The 19,256-nt window shown below is 36.6% G+C and overlaps 1 protein-coding gene across 1 annotated transcript in view; it reads right to left on the bottom strand.

Moving 5' to 3' along the window:
* Positions 1–19,256, bottom strand: part of LOC133527883 (replication factor C subunit 1) — a 45,905-nt gene that overhangs the window by 4,978 nt on the left and 21,671 nt on the right. The window contains exons 13-15 of the mRNA XM_061865080.1: positions 6,092–6,243; positions 5,577–5,685; positions 1,165–1,310 (exon numbers count right to left, since the gene is read on the bottom strand). Of these exons, the coding sequence (XP_061721064.1) occupies positions 1,165–1,310; positions 5,577–5,685; positions 6,092–6,243 (407 nt within the window). The remainder of the gene's footprint in view (positions 1–1,164; positions 1,311–5,576; positions 5,686–6,091; positions 6,244–19,256) is intronic.

Here is a 19,256-nt window from a genome sequence, read left to right as displayed (position 1 = left end):
CTATGTGAATATTGATATGAAATCATGTGATTTATTTATTTCCTTCTACCCTAAAATTGTCTAGATGAGATCAGCAGCGGCCGGTGACTATATATTACGGGTGTTCACTTACATTAAATAAAAAAACTATAACTACCCAATTTATTAACCGTCGCAATAATACCTATAGATATCGGTTTTCGTCCTACCGGTCATTGAACTCTCTTATAGATTTTGGGTAAGTATGCGTAATGGAATCTAATGTTTTGAACGACCGATAGATGTCAACTACAGTTCATTTAACAAATGGTTTCGAGATTATGAATATTTTTTTTATTTCATGGAAATAAATTATATAAATAAATAAATAAATTGTTAACAGACCGGTTTCGGTCTAAACATTTTTACGAAAGTTGAAAGTCGTCTTTTTGTATCTAACTCGAGTCGATGTTGTAAAGTTTTTCACATTATTTTATGAAGGTTAATAACTTTACCACTAACAACTTATGTGCACTCCCCTTTTTAATTCTTGTCTAATTATTTAATGGAAAAAGCCAAAATTGCATTCCCGCGCGTACTTTAAAAAATACTAACGTAAAAGGTAGCAAACATATGACAACATGGCGCGCGGACGCGCGCGCATTCGTCTAGAAGGCACAAGGTCAAACGGACTAGGAGCAGTAGGAGCGCCGCTCCAATTTTACGTCTTTCTTCATAAAACATCTTCTGTTTCACGTGCGGAACTGTGGCTAAACTTCTCTTTCGCTCTTATGGAATTTCCTATTGATTCAATGTACTAAATCTTTTTTCATATATAGGAGCGCAATCCCAAGCGCTCCGCTTCGTGCGTTACGTATGAAATATAGCAGTAGGCGAGTAGTCATAGGCTGTCTATAAACTTATAATGAATAATAATTACTTATTTAACTATCATTGACTTGTTTACGATAGTAACATTAATTATGAATAAGTAGTATTATATTAATTAGGTACTATATTTTAATTATGATTATTTATGGGAGTGCACTGCATAAGCGCTCTTTAAGGCGGGCCGCTAGTGGATGAGATCGTAAATAGCAATAAGATCGCCTGTTGCTACATTTATTTACAATGTTTTGTTTTTGACTTATGTTTTCATTTAGAATATTCACTAACTTGTTCGTAGGATAATATGGGTGAAGTTACCTCAGCCTGGTGTGCGCGTGGATCTCCTGGCCGAGGCGGTGCATCTTGTTCTTGCGCGAGTTCTTGCCGAGCCAGCCCGGGAACTGGATCTGGCCGGTCACGTGGCCCGCCATCGCGTGCCCGGGAATCACTGAGCTGTACATCGCCTGCACACATTCATCGTAAAGGTTACATTGGGACCCCAGCTGCGTAACGACTGCAGTGATAAACGGCCGATGAGAACGTCCAACTGCTTGACAAAGTGAGTGAAGGATTGAACGTTCTAATTGCTACAGAAATGCCGCACGCAATTAAAAAGGAAATTGACAGTGACATCGCCCATACAACCAGTCAACGTGCCAGTGCAACGATGTAGCATACATCTGCCGTTGATGATTGTTGCCTTGAGAACTCTTGACATGACATGATGCAGTCAGTATCGAATACTTGGTGACAGCAATGTACGAGGGTCATGCCAAAAGAATTTAGATACTAAATAATATTTATTCTTGAATACAGGTAACTATTATTATTTTTTAGTATTAATCATGAACACGTATATATATTATTTTTTCTATACGCTTAAACCACTTACAAAATAGCGAAGACCACTCTTTTTTAGATACCTCCGAAATTTCATAGTAATAAGCAGCTATGGCATCTTCTATATTAATAAATAATAATACTCGTAATAATAAATATTATAGGACATTATTACACAAATTGACTAAGTCCCATAGTATGCTCAATAAGGCTTGTGTTGAGGGTACGATTTATATAATATATAATTTATAAATACATAGAAAACACCTATGGCTCAGGAACAAATATCCATGCTCATCACACGAATAAATGCCCTTACCAGGATTTGAACCCGGGACCATTAGCTTCGTAGGCAGGGTCACTATCCACTAGGCCAAACTGGTCGTCAAAATCTTCTTTGCTCTCATACTTAACTTTTCTTTAATTTTCAGAAACAAGTACAATTTACAGATCAGGGGTATATGGTGGATGAGGCAGGATAAAGTAGCGAGTGTTCTGGCTGAAGCGCGAGGAGCGGCGTGGTCGTGGTGCCAGAGCAGGTGCCTGGTTCCTGACTCCGGCCGCTTGTCACACCAAGCTGATAATACCTTTGGGGCACAAACGGTGACATTCCATTCCGAGTGAACTGTTCGTTGACCCTCTAGCACCACGGTAGCAATATGTCCCATCTTGCAGAAAAATGAGGCATCCATTTCTTCCTAAATGCTTTTAGTGGGAGTTGGCTCATCTTCAAAGTACCATACCGTCAACTGCCGCTTAGTTTCAGAATCGTAGCCATGTTCCATCACCTGTCAGTATGTCGTACACGTCTTTTTTCTCACCGGCGTCGACTTTTCTATCATACATATTTTCGACGCGGAATAAAATTAATTGTGCTGATCGGTGTCGGTGCCTGTGTTATAACTGTTGGTAAACGTCGCGTTAAATTAGGAAAACTGCTCTTTGTCGCGGGTAAGTCTGTTCGTTCTTTTATTTTATTATTCTCATTTCCTTTCTCTTCGTCCGCAGTTTTTCCTTTCAGGAAAACATTTTTTTAACTATTACGTTTGTGGATGCGGACTAAGGCGCCTACCCTACTACATAACCCGGCTTAGCTCGGATAGCTACCTACGGTTCCGACGTCAGCCTGAACGTGGGCGGTGATTATTGTGCTGACGGGGTGCACCATACGCCTAAGCCTATTTTTCTACGCAGCGCGTTCTCTCAAGGGAAGTGTCTAACCTCTTTTGATTAATTCAACTAGATCAACAATTTTAAGCAAACGTTCATCCAACGGCTTTCTTTGTGTATTTTTATATATTAAGTTTCTGTATAATTTTTTATTGCATGTAGATTTACTCCTAGCAGTTCATTACTGGTACCAATAGGGAACAAGAAAGCTGGCTAACTAGCCTTTTTAGGGTTCCGTAGTCAACTAGGAACCCTTATAGTTTCGCCATGTCCGTCTGTCTGTCTGTCCGAGGCTTTGCTCCGTGGTCGTTAGTGCTAGAAAGCTGAAATTTGGCATGGATTTATAAATCAATAAAGCCGACAAAATCGTACAATAAAATCTAAAAATTTTTTTTTTTAGGGTACCTACATGTAAAGTGGGGGTGTAATTTTTTTTTTGCTTCAACCCTAGTGTGGGGTATCGTTGAAAAGGTCTTTCAAAACTAATAGGGGTTTTCAAAAAACATTTTTTGATAAAGTGAATATATTCGGAGATAATCGCTCCGAAAGAAAAAAAATGTGTCCCCCCCCCCCCCCCCTCTAGCGTTTGAACCATAGGTCCAAAAAATATGAAAAAAATCTTAGAGATATAGAGATAAAAAGAGCTTAAGAAAGACATTAAATGAAAACTATAGCGGACATGATCAGTTTAGCTGTTTTTGAGTTATCGCAAAAAGTTTTCCCTTCATAGTAAAAAGACTTACTTTAATTAGGTACTGATTATGCAAATTTGCCTATTTGTTTAACTCGGGTGAAAGGTACTGTTTCATCCCTTGGTTAACAATTTACTATACTTTAAGCTCCAGTTTAGCTTATTGTGACGGAAGAGTAACTACGGAACCCTACACTGAGCGTAGCCCGACATGCTCTTGGCCGGTTTTATTATTCATAAGATTGACTTCCGTGGCACGTTACTTCTTGAAGTTACCTGGATGTATTTCTGATTTCGGTGGCAGATACTTTTTCTTTATTACCTATGTTTCATTTCCGCGGCACGTGTTAGATGGATAAAGTATTCATAGGATTTGTATAATTTTATGTGGACAAAGTGTTTACCTACCTACTTCTTTCACCTTTAAATTCCTGCGTTGATCCCATTTTTTAATGTTCTGTTTTATATCTAAATTTTAAATAAACTTTTATTTCTTGTGGTGAGCAAACCATTATTTTTTCTTATTTCTTGCTACAGTACGCAGAAGGCTTTAAAAATGCACCTTACACCCCCTACAAAAAGATTTAATTTTAACATATGTATGTACAAAAATATTTCGTTGACAAAGTTACCAAACCTCTTTATAATACTTCAAAACGAGCAATGCTGTATGGTAACTTGCTATTTTAACATTACTTAGTTAAAGGGTGAGTACTATTAAATAGTCGCCTTTGGATTCAAGTTTACTAAAAGAAATAACATACAAGTTACTCAAAGTTTTTTATTATAATAAAGTTTAAGATAAAATAGATCCGCTAACATAATTTTATTCTTTGATCAGAGCACGACGAGAGAATATTCGGACTTTACTCTTGACGCGTTTCATAAAATTTTGCACGAAATCATTTGTGATCAGTTTAGTACATTACATACATCCATTTTTTTTTCAATCAGGTAATGAAGTGGCAGCTGGCACGTTTTACGCCCAATATTATTATTATTAATATTTGCCCAGTATTTCTCTATCGGCCGTAATTTACCTGTCCTTACTTTACCTCCGGAATATCTTGAATTCAAATCCAGTTGGATGTTAAGATCAAAGAAGAAACGCTCAGTTGAGAACTAGGCAAGTCAGTTATGCGCACATGAAAGAGTTCTAAGTCAGACTGAGACACAAGTCACAGAAGACGAAGCTAATGCAGCTTTGTACACAAAGATGAAGAAAGGTAAAAAGCTGCTACTATCTTGTATACCAAATTGAAAGCAATAAACGTATACTTGCTTTACTATAAAGTATGAATTTATTTGTTGGATTCCATTCTTTAAAAAAAATACATAATATTAGGTCTACTTGGGCGACTTACAAGTTAATATTTGTGTTTGATATCTTGTAAACTAAAAAACTATCAAAGTTACAAGAAATCAAATAAAAAATGAACTTGTAAACCGCACAAGTAGATAATATTATTTAGTACGAAAGTACCTACATATATGGATGCTTATGTAGATGTGCACGCACACATACATATGTAGCTAGTTTCGGATACAAATTAGAGATAGCGCTTCGAAATTCGTTTCCTTATAATGCTTCAACATGCCAGTATCAAACAAATGAACATAGATTATCTATTTTTTTTGTTAAATGTACCTTGTATTGTATACCGCAACACTCCCTTATTCTTATGGTAATAAAGGTATTGCAATATACAAAAAAATTGTGTATAAGCAATAATCGACTGGCCATTGTTATATAAAAATATTTACATTCAGAAAAATAAAAACTCGATTAGGATAATGTCATACGAAACTCGGATCGTAAGGCAAGTATTTAGGACTGTTCCCGCATACGATTTTGCTAATTTTACTATCAAAGGCGATGATTATCGCTTTCGAGCTACGATATCTTACGTGTAATTTGTGTGATGATATTGATAATACCATATTTCTTGTATTACGATAAGAGCAATGAATTATTGAGGCAATTTGTATACACCAATGTAGGTTGTTAGTGATGATGATTACTACAAACCTGCATGGGCAGAAGGCTCCAGGCCTGGCTGCCGCGAATCCTCGCCTCGACGAGGTCACCGACGCTGATGCTGTCGGCTGCCCTGCTGAGTCGCTCCAACACCTCATGCCTAAACCACACATTTATACTCAATCACATGCCAATTCGTAAAAGAGTGCCGTAAAAGAGTGTATAATTTAGACAATCAGGAATAATTAGACCTTAGTGTATGTGGTCATAGTTTTTTTCATGCGTAGCATCTGTAACTGAAGGGTAGGGGTACGTTATGATAAAAGACGAAATAAATAGCTACCGGGTAAGTGGTAAGTCGATTACTTTTAAAGGCGATCTATTACGGGTGTGGCCTCAGAGGCGAACCTCTTAGAGTAGCGTTCGGCGGGGCGGACAGCGTGGCGTCAAGCGGTAAAGCGATCTGAGCAACGTGCGATGAGGCCGCTCGCATACGTTAGCATTTGATTCCTATGAAGGTCGAACGCCTCGCCCCGCTCGAGCGTCTACTCGGTGTGCACGCTTACTTGGGGCAGTGTGGCGCAACTTGCAGGTAGTTCTCCTGCACGAACAACGGCGCGAGGCTGTAGTCGTAGAAGAACAGATCACTTTTGTCGTGAATGCTCATGCTCTTATGTTCTTCCGCAGAGAACACCTTGCGTATGGCTTCCCATGGCCCCTGTGAAAACGATGGTCGCTCATATTACTAAAAAGGTTTCGTAAATAAATTATTTATTGTTTTCCGGCTGTTAGTATCATCCTGCATTCAGCGGATGCTTAGTGGCCCGTAAGGCGTTTTCAACAAGAGTTATAAAGAACATCTTATTACGTCGAAAGTAGAGGACCTGCGCGAAATCGCCTTTTCATACAAACATAGTCCTCATTTTCCTCTCTGGATATTAAAATTATTGAAAATATTTTGACACTATTTGTTGTATATCTATTTGAATTTTTTCGAATTTTTAATTATTATAACAGTTGGGAGCATTAGAAAATTTGTATGAAAACTGTTATTCGCTTTTGATTTTTACAATAATCAATAAATCTAATAAAGTAAAATGTTAATATACATCAAATGATGTAAACTTATTTTCCATAATATCAATATCCAGACAGAATAAGGGGGACTACGTTTGTATGGAGAAGCGGCCGACCCCTTTCCTATCAACAATAATGTTGGAACTCAGTAAAGAGTATTCTTTAACCCTACTTTAAGTTGAACCTAATTTACCTCCTAAAGTCAAGTTAACCCACTAACCCACAACTGATCGAACACAGTAGAAGCCTTTTGAGTACAGGGAGATCACGAGCTGAAAAGTACAATGAACGCGCTTGTTAATTTTTTAAAATACTACCATCGTTCAAAATTGTCTAAGATAATATAATATCATGAGATTTTATTGAAATTATTAAGATTTTTACTTACATCTCGCTTGATAGTTGTAACAAAATATACCTATAGTTGCAACCGCAATGATATATGGCATTGTCGTCGTGCACGGTCCCAATATATATATTAATAATCTATATATGTCTCTCATGGCCTTAGACCCCATATCCTACATATTATTTTTTTATTATGAAATATGTATCAATGTTTTTTTGGCATGACATGCAAACATTTGAGTCATAATTATTATGAAAACTATTCCCCATCAAAGCACAACGTTAAGTAATAGTACATTACGATACAAGTGCGAAAAATAGGAACTTCGAAACGAGTGGCGATAAATTAAAACACGACCGAAGGGAGTGTTTTAAATCGACACGAGTTGCGAATTACCTATTCGCACATGTATCGTACAACGTATTACAGTACATATTATGGCCCTTTAAATGTTCGACACAATAACGTAATATGCTAATTTTCGCACTAGTGCGGTAAAGTAGCACCATATGTACTGTAAAATATATTTTTGTTGAACTGAATCAATGAATGTAATTAGAGACAATCAAATCAAAATTAAATATTTTCTTATCAGCAAATGCAAAAAGGGTCTTCATATTTAACAACTTTCCAAGAATACACTTTAAACATATAACATATAATAGTTTTAGGTTATATTTATTATGTAATTATTCTTTTTAGGTAGTTGTAACAGATATTTTGTATTCGGTCGAATAGTAGACAACATTATTTATTTAAATGAATCGCAGGGAAATACAAGAAGTAGGTTTCGCCTAGTATATCTTTACAAGATTATTTCGCTGTCTACATTTAACGAAAACGACGACAAATATCGATAAATACTTAATTACAAAATTAAAATATACTTAAGTACGGCAGTGCTAATTCTCAAGGTAATTAATAGACAACGTTATAATACTCGTAGAACATCATGATAAAAACTAGTTTGATCGAGATTTTCTGGATAGTCTTCATATAGTCAACTACTTATTTTGTCTAAACTAAATAATGCAATATAAGTACTGTTGTAGGCATTAATTGTGCTTTGCTTTGTGTCTTCGCATTGGCAATTGTGCTATACTACTGGCTATGTGCGCTGTAGACCTCGCGAATCCTCCGCTCCGCTATTTTGACAGATTTACAAAAACTGAATCGACAATAGATTTCCATATAGTTATCGAACATGCTCACAAAATTTTGGGAGTACCGGTTCAGAAATGCGAGAATAGTCGGACAGACTGACAGACATGCGACAGCATTTTTTTCCAAACTCGAACGGACACCTTTGCTTTAGTTTGGTCAAAAACAACAACAACCAGTCTGGCCTAGTGGCTAGTGACCTTGCCTATGAAGCCGATGGTCTCTGGTTCAAATCCTGTTAAGGGCATTTATTTGTGTTATGTGCACAAATATTAAATATCAAATATTTGTTCAGCAAATAGGCCACAGGGGCACTTTTATATGTCAAATATTGATAAACAATAAAAATAACAAAATACAATTACAAATATGGAATCAATGAAATATTAGATACTTTATTAGAGATGTATACAGTCTCTAAATGTCGAATTACACAAAAAAACTATGATAAATAATACAACCAACAAATACTAAAATTCTTTAGAGATGTATCTTTAAGTGTCAGAGATAAAATATAATTTAATAAAACGATCATTAAATTATCCTTAGAGATGAAGAGGGTCTCCAAGACTTGAATTCTTGTATAAAATATATCATTGTATATATCGGCTTAATGAGCTTACTGTGGGACTTAGTCCATTCGTGTAATCATTTCCTATAATATTTATTTATTTAATTAAACAATTGCGTACCTATATATGCTGTATGTAGTTCACATTGCTCATAAAAAATACGCTGAGCTTCCATGTGCAGTCGCGATGCAGCATATAGTGACAACACTATAATAGCAACATTTCGCTTTGCGTCAATATATCGTATGCTACTGCAGACTATCGCATTGCCAGAGCTAATATTATTCTAAATGCAAATTTTAATATAATAAATATTTTAAATATGAGACATGCATAAGGTAAGGTGAGTAAATGCGCAAGGAAAAATAGAGGTTGTAGGTAATTAATTATGTAATATAAGAAAAACTACTAACGATCCTAGTGTTAACATTAACGTTAACAGTGTTAACACAAACAACTCGAATGCTTTAAAATAACTCTTGTCATGACAACATTAAAAGCATAGCATAGTGGGCGGCTTATATGCATTAGCATGGCTTTCAGACAGGGACTGAAAAACCGCAAAAGACCGGTAACCTAAAATAAAGGTATCAATTGAATAGGTATCCAAAGCTAAGGGTACCCGAATAAAATCGCAAAAGACCGATACCTAAGATAAGGGTATCAATTGAATAGGTATCCAAAGCTAACGGTACCCGAATAAAAGCGCACAAGACCGATATCTAAACTAAGGGTATCAATTGAAAAGCTATACAACTGTAACGGTACCCGAATAAAATCGCAAACGACCGATACCTACACAAAGGGTATCCATTGAATAGGTATCCAAAGCTAACGGTACCCGAATAAAATCGCACAAGACCGATACCTAAACTAAGGGTATCAATTGAAAAACTATATAACTATAACGGTACCCGAATAAATTAAATGTAATAGGTACATTTTTCAAACGGTACCGCTACAGTTGAAAGGGTACCGTACGGTATCGTTTCAAGTAGACTTCTACTTTGGAATCCAAGATGGCGGCTGTGCACTCGTCATAAAAGTCGTCATGGATATCGTTTTATAGGTTTTAGGGAGTGCAGATTTCGAAAATGATGACCATTTTGGAATCCAAGATGGCGGCCGTGCACTCTGTCATAAAAGTCGTCATGGATATCGTTTTATAGGTTTTAGGGAGTGCAGATTTCGAAAATGATGACCATTTTGGAATCCAAGATGGCGGCCGTGCATTCTGTCATAAAAGTCGTCATGGATATCGTTTTATAAGTTTTAGGGAGTGCAGATTTCAAAAATGATGACCATTTTGGAATCCAAGATGGCGGCCGTGCACTCTGTCATAAAAGTCGTCATGGAAATCGTTTTATAGGTTTTAGGGAGTGCAGATTTCGAAAATGATGACCATTTTGGAATCCAAGATGGCGGCCGTGCACTCTGTCATAAAAGTCGTCATGGATATCGTTTTATAGGTTTTAGGGAGTGCAGATTTCGAAAATGATGACCATTTTGGAATCCAAGATGGCGGCCGTGCACTCTGTCATAAAAGTCGTCATGGATATCGTTTTATAGGTTTTAGGGAGTGCAGATTTCGAAAATGATGACCATTTAGGAATCCAAGATGGCGGCCGTGCATTCTGTCATAAAAGTCGTCATGGATATCGTTTTATAGGTTTTAGGGAGTGCAGATTTCGATATTGATGACCATTTTGGAATCCAAGATGGCGGCCGTGCATTCTGTCATAAAAGTCGTCATGGATATCGTTTTATAGGTTTTAGGGAGTGCAGATTTCGAAAATGATGACCATTTTGGAATCCAAGATGGCGGCCGTCCACTCTGTCATAAAAGTCGTCATGGATATCGTTTTATAGGTTTTAGGGAGTGCAGATTTCGAAAATGATGACTATTTTGGAATCCAAGATGGCGGCCGTGCACTCTGTCATAAAAGTCGTCATGGATATCGTTTTATAGGTTTTAGGGAGTGCAGATTTCGAAAATGATGACCATTTTGGAATCCAAGATGGCGGCCGTGCACTCTGTCATAAAAGTCGTCATGGATATCGTTTTATAGGTTTTAGGGAGTGCAGATTTCGATATTGATGACCATTTAGGAATCCAAGATGGCGGCCGTGCATTCTGTCATAAAAGTCGTCATAGATATCGTTTTATAGGTTTTAGGGAGTGCAGATTTCGAAAATGATGACCATTTTGGAATCCAAGATGGCGGCCGTGCACTCTGTCATAAAAGTCGTCATGGATATCGTTTCATAGGTTTTAGGGAGTGCAGATTTCGAAAATGATGACCATTTTGGAATCCAAGATGGCGGCCGTGCATTCTGTCATAAAAGTCGTCATGGATATCGTTTTAAAGGTTTTAGGGAGTGCAGATTTCGAAAATGATGACCATTTTGGAATCCAAGATGGCGGCCGCACGGTGGGCTGAAAATCGGCCTTCATAGAAATAGAAACCGAAGTATTAATTTTGACCTTTTTTATTGGAATAGCTTTTGTTGGGTTTTATTATGTCCAAAAATTAATCTTAGCTAATTTGGTTGGAAAAATAATTAATTATATATTTTTTTTCAAAATCTTTGTATGGCGCGTATCAGAAAAATCGAGTTTTCTCCGAAAATAAAATTTAACCGTAATATCCTGACAGATGATTTTAAAACCAATTATTCTTGATTTTTCCACAATTAGAATTTTCCTACGGGGTGCACTTTTTTTAAATCGATGTATTTTTTTAGTAATTTTTTATTGTAATACGGTTATACTTGTTACTTTGACTACAAAAAATTAATTTGGGTTTGATCGAACCAATAATCTACGAGTAGTGAATTTTTGTTTTAATCAAATGTATGGAGCGTACGAGTAAAATGGATTTTTTTTTTCAAAAATTAAAGGTATATCGTAATATCCTTACAGATGATTTAAGTACCAATTATTAAGGATAATTTGTAGACATGCGCGAAACAGTACTTCAAAAAGTAATGCTATATCACATCACTTTTCCGAAAACGTAATGTTACACTGAGATATTACATCACTTATCACTCGAAACGAAACATTTACCCGAACGAATACAGCGCGCGGGCGCGCGCGTGATGGCAACGTCACACTCATCACAGTACTAACTACATTACGCAGCGAGTGTTAGGACTCTAGGGCGTATCATATCGGCGCGTCGATCTATTACGAATTGCGTTTTTTCACCGCCATGTGATAGATCGTTTTTGTTAATGTTTTTATTTTTATAGTCGTAAAATATGCATCATAGATAAAAAAAATAAAAGTATATATCTGTTAATTAATGAGATAACGCCATCGAGAGTCACATGGTAGTATTTTTATTTGGGTATATCAATAAAATTATGATATGATACTGATATGAGAATGTACTGTAAACACTAGCTCACTATTAAACTAAAGATAAATAAGTAACTTCACTCGTGCTTAATTTAGTTTGCCGCAAAAGTCAACCAAACCAAACATTTCACAACAATAATAAACAGTAAATACGTTTTTGTTCGTCAAATTCAAACTCGCAAGCGAATTATCATTTAGCCGCATCATTATAGGTAAAATACTAAAAACATTGTAAGCTCTATGGTAACGCATTACAGTTTTAAATCGATTGCAGATGCAAAAATCCGTTATCGTATCAATTTAATGAAATTTGCAATAACTCAAATGCGACTGCTACCGACCGGCCGAGCGGACCGATCCGAAGTGTTCCGAAAGCATTGCGGAATGAGAGCGAGCGAGCAGTGAGTGCGGGGGGTGCGAGCGGAATAGCAAAGTAATGATAACATGGCAAACAAACATCACACATCACACCATCACGTCTCATTGCTCATTATACATTACGCGGATTGTATATAGACTTGAACGGACCTTTCGTACCGACTACCGGGTCAATCTATATTGATGCTTTATGAGTTTACGCGCGCTTCGGCCAGTCATGTGCTCGAGTAATGCTTGGTTTCTCGGAGTGATGCGTAATGCAATATTACGCGTTTGAGTGATATCATTTGTGATGTTACGCGCATTACTTACACATGTCTAATATTTTGACATAACGCGAACTTTTCTACCGTATGCACTTATTTAATAAAAAATAAAAAACTTATTTTTTCATGCTGAAATAACTTTTGCTCATTGTTTTAATTAAGTAGATAAATAATAAACATACAAGAGTTACAAGTAGAAAATTGAAAATAAAACCATTACATCCATAATTCACTACGCGTAAGTTATTGGTTCGATCAAACTCAAATTCATTTTTTGTAGTCAAAATAACGAGTATAACCGTATTAAAATAAAATATATCGATTTAAAAAAAGTGCACCCCGTAGGAAAATTTTAATTATGTGGAAAATCAAGAATAATTGGTTTTATAATCATCTGTCAGGATATTACGGTTGAATTTTATTTTCGGACAAAACTCGATTTTTCTGATACGCGCCATACAAAGATTTTGAAAAAAAAATATAACTAATTATTTTTCCAACCAAATTAGCTAAGATTTGAGCTATATGTTTGAGCCTTTTGGGGTGGAAACCCTTGGGCCGTGGGGACCTGGCGCTCACAACATTTTTAAAGAGCTTTCGAAGCGCCTCGTGTAGGCAACGGGTGGCAAGAGGGCTGGCTCTTACCTCGCACAACGCATTGGCATTGCTGTCCAGCGCGGCAATGCCGCCAGCCTTCTAGGCACCTTGCCACAAGGCACCCAGCTGGAGCCAATTTTTTACTTATAACTTTAGTTGTAGTTTTAGTTTTGAATCTTTTTCCTTTTTAGCTTTATGTAGTTTTGTTTAAGGTATATTTTAATGTAGTTTTTATTTTTTATTTTTCAATATTATATTCTTAGCCGCTACTTACGATAGATTAATTTTGGGACATAATAAAACCCAACAGCTATACCAATAAAAAAAAGTTCAAATTTAAGACTTCGGTTTCTATTTCTATGAAGGCCGATTTTCAGCCCACCGTGCGCCGTTACCTAACTAGTGACGGACGGACGGTCATTTTTTGGTAGGTACATGGAGATTGTATTCCTTACGTCCGACTTAAATATTTAAATTGTATCAATTTTATAGTGACATCTGGTGTCGACTTTAAGCTAAAGTTAGAGATGTCTCGATTCAATTAATATAAATCGCCTCCATCTTAACTAATGATAACTACATTTCTAAGTGTCGCCCCATGAGTAAGACTGACACCGACAAGGCCAGAGTCGAAACGCGAGTGCAAGACATTCAACATGGAATTCGTGGATTTAGATAAAGTGAAAAGTAAAAGTAAGTGTTATATTCATAATATAGGTCCTCTGGGATCCTCAGATATCGATTTTCATCTCAATCTGAGCTTAAATGCCGAAATCAAAAATGGCGTGCGTTTTCTAAAAATTTGACCTCGGAATCATAATAAAGGTCCTCTGGGATCCTCAGATATCGATTTTCATCTCAATCTGAGCTTAAATGCCGAAATCAAAAATGGCGTGCGTTTTCTAAAAATTAGACCTCAGAATCATAATAAAGATCCTCTGGGATACTCAGATATCGATTTTCATCTTAATCTGAGCATAAATGCCGAAACAAAAAATGGCGTGCGTTTTCTAAAAATTTGACCTCGGAATCATAATAAAGGTCCTCTGGGATCCTCAGATATCGATTTTCATCTTAATCTGAGCTTAAATACCGAAATCAAAAATGGCGTGCGTTTTCTACAAATTCGACCTCGGAATCATAATAAAGGTCCTCTGGGATCCTCAGATATCGTTTTTCATCTTAATCGGACCTTAAATGCCGAAATTTAAAATGGCGTGCGTTTTCTACAAATTTGTCCTCAGATTCACAATAAAGGTCCACTGGGATCCTCAGATATCGATTTTCATCTGAATCTGAGCATAAATGCCGAAATAAAAAATGGCGTGCGTTTTCTACAAATTTGACCTCAGATTCACAATAAAGGTCCACTCGGATCCTCAGATATCGATTTTCATCTGAATCTGAGCATAAATGCCGAAATAAAAAATGGCGTGCGATTTCTAAAAATTTGACCTCAGAATCATAATAAAGATTCCCTGGGATACTCAGATATCGATTTTCATCTTAATCTGAGCATAAATGCCGAAACAAAAAATGGCGTGCGTTTTCTAAAAATTTGACCTCGGAATCATAATATAGGTCCTAGGGATCCTCAGATATCGATTTTCATCTTAATCTGACCTTAAATGCCGAAATTAAAAATGGCGTGCGTTTTCTACAAATTTGACCTCAGAATCATAATAAAGGTCCTCTGGGATCCTCAGATATCGATTTACATCTGAATCTGAGCTTAAATGCCGAAATCAAAAATGGCGTGCGTTTTCTACAAATTTGACCTCGGAATCATAATAAAGGTCCTCTGGGATCCTCAGATATCGTTTTTCATCTTAATCGGACCTTAAATGCCGAAATTTAAAATGGCGTGCGTTTTCTACAAATTTGACCTCAGATTCACAATAAAGGTCCACTCGGATCCTCAGATATCGATTTTCATCTGAATCTGAGCATAAATGCCGAAATAAAAAATGGCGTGCGTTTTCTAAAAATTTGACCTCAGAATCATAATAAAGATTCTCTGGGATACTCAGATATCGATTTTCATCTGAATCTGAGCATAAATGCCGAAATAAAAAATGGCGTGCGTTTTCTAAAAATTTGACCTCAGAATCATAATAAAGATTCTCTGGGATACTCAGATATCGATTTTCATCTTAATCTGAGCATAAATGCCGAAACAAAAAATGGCGTGCGTTTTCTAAAAATTTGACCTCGGAATCATAATAAAGGTCCTCTGGGATCCTCAGATATCGATTTTCATCTTAATCTGACCTTAAATGCCGAAATTAAAAATGGCGTGCGTTTTCTACAAATTTGACCTCAGAATCATAATAAAGGTCCTCTGGAATCCTCAGATATCGATTTTCATCTCAATCTGAGCTTAAATACCGAAATCAAAAATGGCGTGCGTTTTCTACAAATTTGACCTCGGAATCATAATAAAGGTCCTCTGGGATCCTCAGATATCGTTTTTCATCTTAATCGGACCTTAAATGCCGAAATTTAAAATGGCGTGCGTTTTCTACAAATTTGACCTCAGATTCACAATAAAGGTCCACTCGGATCCTCAGATATCGATTTTCATCTGAATCTGAGCATAAATGCCGAAATCAAAAATGGCGTGCGTTTTCTAAAAATTTGACCTCGGAATCATAATAAAGGTCCTCTGGGATCCTCAGATATCGATTTTCATCTTAATCTGAGCATAAATGCCGAAACAAAAAATGGCGTGCGTTTTCTAAAAATTTGACCTCAGATTCACAATAAAGGTCCTCTGGGATCCTCAGATATCGATTTTCATCTTAATCTGAGCTTAAATGCCGAAATTTAAAATGGCGTGAGTTTTCTAAAAATTTTACCTCGGAATCATAATAAAGGTCCTCTGGGATCCTCAGATATCGATTTTCATCTCAATCTGAGCTTAAATGCCGAAATCAAAAATGGCGTGCGTTTTCTAAAAATTTGACCTCAGAATCATAATAAAGATCCTCTGGGATCCTCAGATATCGATTTTCATCTTAATCGGACCTTAAATGCCGACATTTAAAATGGCGTGCGTTTTCTAAAAATTTGACCTCAGAATCATAATAAAGATCCTCTGGGATCCTCAGATATCGATTTACATCTGAATCTGAGCTTAAATGCCGAAATCAAAAATGGCGTGCGTTTTCTAAAAATTTGACCTCAGAATCATAATAAAGATCCTCTGGGATCCTCAGATATCGTTTTTCATCTTAATCGGACCTTAAATGCCGAAATTTAAAATGGCGTGCGTTTTCTACAAATTTGACCTCAGATTCACAATAAAGGTCCACTCGGATCCTCAGATATCGATTTTCATCTGAATCTGAGCATAAATGCCGAAATAAAAAATGGCGTGCGTTTTCTAAAAATTTGACCTCAGAATCATAATAAAGATTCTCTGGGATACTCAGATATCGATTTTCATCTGAATCTGAGCATAAATACCGAAATAAAAAATGGCGTGCGTTTTCTAAAAATTTGACCTCAGAATCATAATAAAGATTCTCTGGGATACTCAGATATCGATTTTCATCTTAATCTGAGCATAAATGCCGAAACAAAAAATGGCGTGCGTTTTCTAAAAATTTGACCTCGGAATCATAATAAAGGTCCTCTGGGATCCTCAGATATCGATTTTCATCTTAATCTGACCTTAAATGCCGAAATTAAAAATGGCGTGCGTTTTCTACAAATTTGACCTCAGAATCATAATAAAGGTCCTCTGGAATCCTCAGATATCGATTTTCATCTCAATCTGAGCTTAAATACCGAAATCAAAAATGGCGTGCGTTTTCTACAAATTTGACCTCGGAATCATAATAAAGGTCCTCTGGGATCCTCAGATATCGTTTTTCATCTTAATCGGACCTTAAATGCCGAAATTTAAAATGGCGTGCGTTTTCTACAAATTTGACCTCAGATTCACAATAAAGGTCCACTCGGATCCTCAGATATCGATTTTCATCTGAATCTGAGCATAAATGCCGAAATCAAAAATGGCGTGCGTTTTCTAAAAATTTGACCTCGGAATCATAATAAAGGTCCTCTGGGATCCTCAGATATCGATTTTCATCTTAATCTGAGCATAAATGCCGAAACAAAAAATGGAGTGCGTTTTCTAAAAATTTGACCTCAGATTCACAATAAAGGTCCTCTGGGATCCTCAGATATCGATTTTCATCTTAATCTGAGCTTAAATGCCGAAATTTAAAATGGCGTGCGTTTTCTAAAAATTTTACCTCGGAATCATAATAAAGGTCCTCTGGGATCCTCAGATATCGATTTTCATCTCAATCTGAGCTTAAATGCCGAAATCAAAAATGGCGTGCGTTTTCTAAAAATTTGACCTCAGAATCATAATAAAGATCCTCTGGGATCCTCAGATATCGATTTTCATCTTAATCGGACCTTAAATGCCGACATTTAAAATGGCGTGCGTTTTCTAAAAATTTGACCTCAGAATCATAATAAAGATCCTCTGGGATCCTCAGATATCGATTTACATCTGAATCTGAGCTTAAATGCCGAAATCAAAAATGGCGTGCGTTTTCTAAAAATTTGACCTCAGAATCATAATAAAGATCCTCTGGGATCCTCAGATATCGATTTTCATCTTAATCTGAGCTTAAATGCCGAAATTTAAAATGGCGTGCGTTTTCTAAAAATTTGACCTCGGAATCATAATAAAGGTCCTCTGGGATCCTCAGATATCGATTTTCATCTGAATCTGAGCTTAAATGCCGAAATCAAAAATGGCGTGCGTTTTCTAAAAATTTGACCTCAGAATCATAATAAAGATCCTCTGGGATCCTCAGATATCGATTTTCATCTGAATCTGAGCTTAAATGCCGAAATCAAAAATGGCGTGCGTTTTCTAAAAAATTGACCTCGGAATCATAATAAAGGTCCTCTGGGATCCTCAGATATCGATTTTCATCTCAATCTGAGCTTAAATGCCGAAATTTATAATGGCGTGCGTTTTCTAAAAATTTGACCTCAGAATCATAATAAAGGTCCTCTGGGATCCTCAGATATCGATTTACATCTGAATCTGAGCTTAAATGCCGAAATCAAAAATGGCGTGCGTTTTCTAAAAATTTGACCTCAGAATTATAATAAAGATCCTCTGGGATCCTCAGATATCGATTTTCATCTTAATCTGAGCTTAAATGCCCAAATCCAAGATGGCGGGCGATCATTCAAATTGAGTGACCGGTTTGTATTCGGGTATCCGATCGCGTGGCAAGATACTTTTACTTAAGGGTACCGTTTGGACGGAAGCTTGTTTGGATACCCAAAGTATTGATATCGCTTCCGGAATGCTATTTTAACGGTCGGGTACCCCTTCAAAATTGTTTTAAAGTCTAAGGGTACCGTTTGGATGGAAGCTTGTTTGGATACCTAAAGTATTGATACCGCTTCCGTAATGCTATTTCAACGGTCGGGTACCGTTTCAAAATTGTTTTAAAGGTACTTTTATTTAAGGGTACCGTTTGGACGGAAGCTTATTTGGATACCCAAAGCGTTAATATCGGTACCGAAATGCTAGTTTAACGGTCGGGTACCCTTTAAAAAGACCGGTCAAAACCGTTTTTAAGGGTACCTTTTCAGTCCCTGCTTTCAGAAGACTTTAAAACTATAATGCTCGCAAATTTTGCATGTTATAGCTTGGTGTGTAGCCATGGCCAAAGAAAATTAGAAATAGAGGACTTTGAAATGGAGGAGGTTTGATTTGTTTCTGTATTGAGGTGTGCAATAAAGAGTATTTGTATTGTATAGAGGTGGATTGTCAAAGAAAATTTTGTAACCACAGTAAATTTACTGCCATCTTTAGATACATGATTAAACATTTTAGAACGCCATTTGACTTTGATCCTTATTCTTTCACTGATATGCGTTAAATTGAAAATTGGCTCAGTTTTCTTTAACAATCCACCTCCATTT

Source organism: Cydia pomonella, chromosome 1, assembly GCF_033807575.1.
Source record: "Cydia pomonella isolate Wapato2018A chromosome 1, ilCydPomo1, whole genome shotgun sequence".
NCBI lineage: Eukaryota > Metazoa > Arthropoda > Insecta > Lepidoptera > Tortricidae > Cydia > Cydia pomonella.
This window is presented reverse-complemented; position numbering and strand designations above follow the sequence as displayed.